This window comes from Morone saxatilis, unplaced genomic scaffold (genome assembly GCF_004916995.1).
Source record: "Morone saxatilis isolate NCDOM2014 unplaced genomic scaffold, NCSU_SB_2.0 Contig14, whole genome shotgun sequence".
NCBI lineage: Eukaryota > Metazoa > Chordata > Actinopteri > Moronidae > Morone > Morone saxatilis.
In genome coordinates this window covers 14,097,214-14,102,803 of record NW_023339696.1, presented here as the reverse complement: position 1 = coordinate 14,102,803, position 5,590 = coordinate 14,097,214, and the positions used below count along the sequence as shown (strand labels likewise).

General features: G+C 44.5%; 1 protein-coding gene across 1 annotated transcript; it reads right to left on the bottom strand.

Annotated features, from left to right (window-relative positions):
* Positions 1-431: 431 nt before the first annotated feature.
* On the bottom strand, positions 432-4,936 carry gipc1 (GIPC PDZ domain containing family, member 1). The gene is made up of 7 exons (XM_035654890.1): positions 4,682-4,936; positions 3,712-4,278; positions 3,423-3,608; positions 3,076-3,256; positions 2,517-2,629; positions 2,327-2,408; positions 432-2,193 (listed from the first exon to the last, which is right to left on the bottom strand). Exons 2-7 carry the CDS (start codon positions 4,009-4,011, stop codon positions 2,042-2,044), a joined length of 1,014 nt encoding a protein of 337 aa, XP_035510783.1. The 5' UTR covers positions 4,012-4,278; positions 4,682-4,936; the 3' UTR covers positions 432-2,041.
* Positions 4,937-5,590: the final 654 nt, after the last annotated feature.

Here is a 5,590-nt window from a genome sequence, read left to right as displayed (position 1 = left end):
ATTTTTTATTAACTAAATTATTTTCAGATTGCTCCTTTAAGTATCAAACTGGGACAAATCTTCCTGGATTTTAACACGAGGCCTGTAGGTAACCCCATTGAGCTTGACCAGCACTATCAAGTTCACCAAAGTGTATCTTATTACCTTACCTCTGATGGCCTGCTGCCACTCAAAGTGATTTCACTGTCTAGTTAAATGTCATGTATATTTCAGGAGGACACAGGAGTGAGAAGCAAACACAAACACATGCCCCCAGGGACAGTGTCTGCGAATGCTGGAAAAAGTCTCTCTTTACTTTACTGAACAGCAGAAAGCAGCTAAGAGTGTTGGATAATCTGATCCAGGCAAACACTTCTACAGACCAAACCAAAGTGTTATGTAATCCTAATTTAGCACAGTGTTGTGTTCAGGAAAAGACCAAACAGAAGGAAAACTGCCATGTCGATGTTATTATTGCATTATAATTGGACATTGACAACAGTGTAATACAAAGCCATCAAAATAACGTGTTCTTCTCAGTGTTACAGTGTTCTAGCATCAGTTTCATTACATAACCCATTTAGATATTCATTAACTCTGAAAGAGTGAAACAAAACTACAAAATAGCTTCATACATTTGGATATACTGAAAAGGTTAACACCAAAAAGTTTGCTTGTTTGTTTTTTTTTAAGACGTGTTTGCCTACGCTGAGTAGTTGGTGCAGCATTGCCTGTTTTTCCTCTCTATGAACAACACAAGTCACAAGACACATGATGGAAGTAGTTTGGTATCGTTCTGCTCCAATGACAGGATACTTGATTTTTCAGCACCATGCACCAGAATGCATACTTCTCACAAGAATGTAAAAGAAAAAGAGAAAACAAATGAAATGAGAAGAAATGAAGGCCTTTTGTTCTTAACAGATTCCGTTTCTTTTCTTTTTTTTAAACACAACTACTCCATCTCACCACTTTCTCTCCTTTAATACTGCCCTCTGTAATGCTGCAAAACAATGAAGTAGTTGCGACACAAGATCAAATTCTTCACCTGTTACACAAACCTTGTTTTAAAATAGACATCACATCACTTTATATAAAAACACTAACTATATAAAAAAAAAATAAAATAAAATAAGTCAACACAATCCACACACCTGGAAACCACTCCACTTCTCATTCTCGTATAATGACCTTCAATAAAAGGTAAAATTAACACAGATTTTCCGTGAGCCTGTCGAATGTATGAAAGTATGACAGGAATGTGCTGCAGTTAACTTCATTACAGCATGGAGTGTGACGGTGAACGAACACCACAGATCTTTTAGTCAGCGAGCTACACTTCACTATGACCTTTTTGAAACTACTTTTTTTTTTCTTCTCTTTTACCAAAATAAAAGAACATGAAACCAGCAGAATTCATTAATAATCATCAATAATAAAAAAAAAACGTAACAGCACATGCTTGTAAAACTGATCCGTAACAGTAACATCGAGCGGTTCAGGACGACGCTGCAATTCAGGGGAAGTCGACGCCTTGTACTGTGCAATAGCTGTGCCGCTCACCAGGTGAGGTACAGTGCAATCTCCGTTCACTTCTGTTGGTTTACAGCGCAGTGCAACACAGTGAAATGTGGAAAAAAGAAAAATCACATTTGTTTTATTCTAACCATCAAAGATCTACCTTGCGTTAGCCGTTTGTCTTTCATTTCTCCTAAATTAGAGATGTGTGCTGTCCACTGCCAGCAACTACAACAATGACATGCGGGGTCACGTGATGCGGTCAAAGGGAATGGTCATCAGCGTGCTTGTAGTTTCTGGAAAAAGCCGGAAGACAAATAAAAGCACTTGGGAAGTCATCACAGTCTTCTTCTCCCATTAACTGGCATAATGCTCTTTGTCTAGGCAGAGTCTCCCAATCGGGTACACTCTAAATTAAAAATAGTAGGAGTATACACTGGAATAAAAACAAACTCATGGCGGTAGTGTTGTGTTTCCTAGTAGTGCTGAATGTTGTGGGTGTCACGCACGAACACGGGTTGCTGTGCTCCGTTAGTTTCTGTGGTTACACCCGTCCAACCTTAGCGTCGCCGATGGCACCCCAGACGTCGAAAACAAATTCATCCGGGAAGGCGAAGTCTCCCAGGGTTTCATCTAAAGCCTCGGCGAACTCATCGGGGTTCTTCTTGTCCTTTCCCAGCTCCACCATGGTGGCCGCTGAGGAGACGGAGAGGAGATTTAAGGGAGAGAGAGCAGAGAGAGAGAGAGAGAGGTCAGAGAACACTTGGTGAACACGAAACTGCAGGTGACACAAACTAATTCTGACACCTCTAGGAGACAACACGCATACCCAGCTCGCTGTCTCTGATGCCCATGTAGCTCTCAAGCAGGTCATCCACCTTCTCAATTGCCTTTTCCTCAAATGCAGACGGCTGGAGAGGACAAAATCCAACACGCACACTCAGGCAATGTAACAGAGTTATGTTTGCTACACATTACAGAGACCCATTGTTATGTACAGCTGCTGCAGACGCACTCACCACTTCTTCCACAGTAGCCGGCCCTTTAGAGCGAAGCCTCAGCGTTCCCCTGCCGGTCCCCAGCTGAACCCCTGATGCTGACCTGGAGCCTCCAGACCGCTGGCTGATCATATCTGCGCACAATGATTCAACAGAGTCAGACTCACTGCTGTTATTCTCCTTCTTTTACACTGCTGAATATCACACCACGATGCCTCCCTTTTAGACAATCTCATCTCATCCTCATCACCTCGCTGTATATGTCTGACTATTAGTGCGTCAGCTGTAAATGCACAGTCTAACTGAAGACAATAGACCCAGAGGGCACTTCAGCAGCTTAATATGTGCAGGAAAGGTGCAATAAGATTCTAGATTATCAACCATAAACATGGAATCAGCAGCAAAATAGGGTGTAAACAACATGTAGTACGGTGACTGAAACACTGCTTTCACAGCCTCGTGTGACAGTATTATTTACCATCAGTGACAGACAGGGATTGATTGACTGAGGGACTGAGACTGTGGAGCTGAACAAACAAATATCTCAATTCAGCTCGCCTCTCCTTCCTCCCACACCTACCAAAGGCCTTAAGAGGCTCCGTCAGCTTGATGGTGAACTCCTTCCCTTTGGGCAGCTCCTTCAGCATCTTGGCCACCTCGTAGTGTCGACAACCGATCAGGCGATGGCCGTTGATCGACTCAATCATGTCGCCCACGTTGATGACCTGGATCTGGTGGATGACGCTCCCTTCGCGGATTCTCTGAAAACAGCAAAATCCCAAAATATATAATTCCAATACACTTTTCCAGCTCATCGCTCTCTCCCACTACCACATTTTAATTTATTCATATTTCACATTCATGGCTTTTCCTATTCGTGGACCCTTGAGTTTAAAGACATCAGTTTCCTGTTTTAACACGTCTCACCTTAATGAAAGCGTAGCCGGCTCCATTATCAGTGATCGTCAACCCTAGTGCGTCCTCTCCTTTGTACACCTCTATTTCCTTTCGCTGTCCTTTAATGTGCGCAAAAATAAAGTCCTCTAGCCCAATCTGACCTCCCAAAAGTTTATCCATGTCCACCTTGTGAGTGTTCAGTGTGCAAAACATCACCTGCGGAGAGACACAACACAACAAACAAAGATTTAGCAAAACGCGTTCTCCCCTGGTGAGTTTAAGCCTCACACCCATCCCAATCAGCTTGAACCCGGCTCACCTCAGACGGAGGTATCCCAAAGGCCTCGCCAATCTTGGCGTAGAGCTCCCGCACGTTGCTGAAGCCCTCGATGCGACCGGTGGGGCTGCCGTGAGCCAGCTGAGTGTGGAATATGAGGCGAGGTCGCATGCTGCTGGGTGGAGGAGGCAGACCCTCAGAGGTGGCGCCTTCTCCCAGCCCGACCACGCCTCCATCTAGGCCATCCACACCTGGCACATTGAGACCCGCACGGATAGGCTCGGCTTCCTCGTTCTCCACTAACGGGGACGCCTTCTTCCTTCTTCCCAAACCCAGAGGCATAGTAGTCCTTACAGGGAGAGCAGAGGGAGGGCAGGGGAGGAAGCTGCTCTCGGGGGAGTTATGCTACAATCCAGGCCAACATACACCTGTTCAGCCAAATCAGCTGCAGGTCTGTTGGATAGCTGTGTCGCAGCAGTAGTATGGTCCTCCAGACCAGCTCCAAAGCGCTCTCAACCAGGTGCTGTATGGACTTAAAAATCCACACATCAGAGCAGATTACATAGCTGGATCTGTCAGTGTCCAGCAGCCTGCAGTGGTGGTCTTCAGCTGTGAAACAGAAGCAGAAGCTCTTTATATTTCATTCATATATATATCAAAGCTGTGACATCTCGATCACACCAAGCTTAACAACGCCGTGTCGTTACATCTCCTTAAAACAGCAGCTCTGAAATGTTGCTTGTCTGTTTCTTTTCTCTTCCTTTAACTTTGGACAGTCAGGGGCATCAGACAGAGCTAATGTTAGCTGCTAGCTGTGAGGCACATTTCCCCCCCAAACACATCCTCCACTTCTTCAACACAAACAGCCACTTAGCACGTCGGCTAACTAAAACACCAGCTACCTGAATCAGTGGCTGTTAATGCCTTTTGGTAGCAGTGAGTGAACTTACAGCGGGAGTGAACCCTGCTCTACAACAGGAGGGAGTAAACATGGCAGGCCACTCATTCTTACCGGAGCAGGAGTTTCAGCAAAACTGTCGTTAGCTCTTCCTGCTAGCTCAGCCTGCTAACGGTGCTGTGAGTTGTTTTAAAAAAAACACACACAACAAAACAAAAAAAAAAACAAGCGTGATGATTCCGGGCAGAGTGCAAATATCTTTTGTTCCTCCTCTCTGGACAGGTGGACTGGACCCGGGCAGATTAGCGGGGTGAGTGCGGTGTCTGTGTGTCGGTATGCTGCTGCAGATTTTAGCTTTCTGGCAGCCCAGCAGGGGTGGAACTGTGACGCCTTCACGTTTCCTCGTAAATCCCAACTTCCCGTTGATTGTTCTGAAAATAAAACAACAATAAAAAACGGTCTGTACGTCGTGTTTCAGCAAAATAATGAAGAGGGGGGGAGGGGGGGGGGATATGAGTCAGTAAGTGTGTTATTTTTTTTGGTTAGACTTAAATTTAGGACTTTAAATTAGCCCCGGTGTTGCTGTGTCACAGTCACACGTATTGTCATTACGCTACAGGCATTAATTGAGGATTAGGACAAATTGGCTTGTTCTGTCTCTGTCGAAAGGTTTATTTTAAATTGTGCCAAGTGTTTGCATGCAACTATGCCTGTCCTTACGCCTGTTATTTAGAGCGTTGAGGGTCTTGATTATACAATGTCCCCCGGTAGTCTCAGTGCATAACTACACTTCTGGCGTTTGTAATCGTTTTATTTTGAAGGTTAGAACCGGAAGTGTTGCTATGCAATTCTGTCGTACTTGATGCTACTCACAGTGGCTAAAAGAGAGTATAATGATTATACTTCTTTTTGACAAGTTAGTCAAAGGAGGTAATCGGATCCTTTAAAGCTACTTTCTTCATCAGAGTTTTATTTGTTTAGTTTCGATGATAATGTGTAGTTACAAACACGAGTTTTACTGCC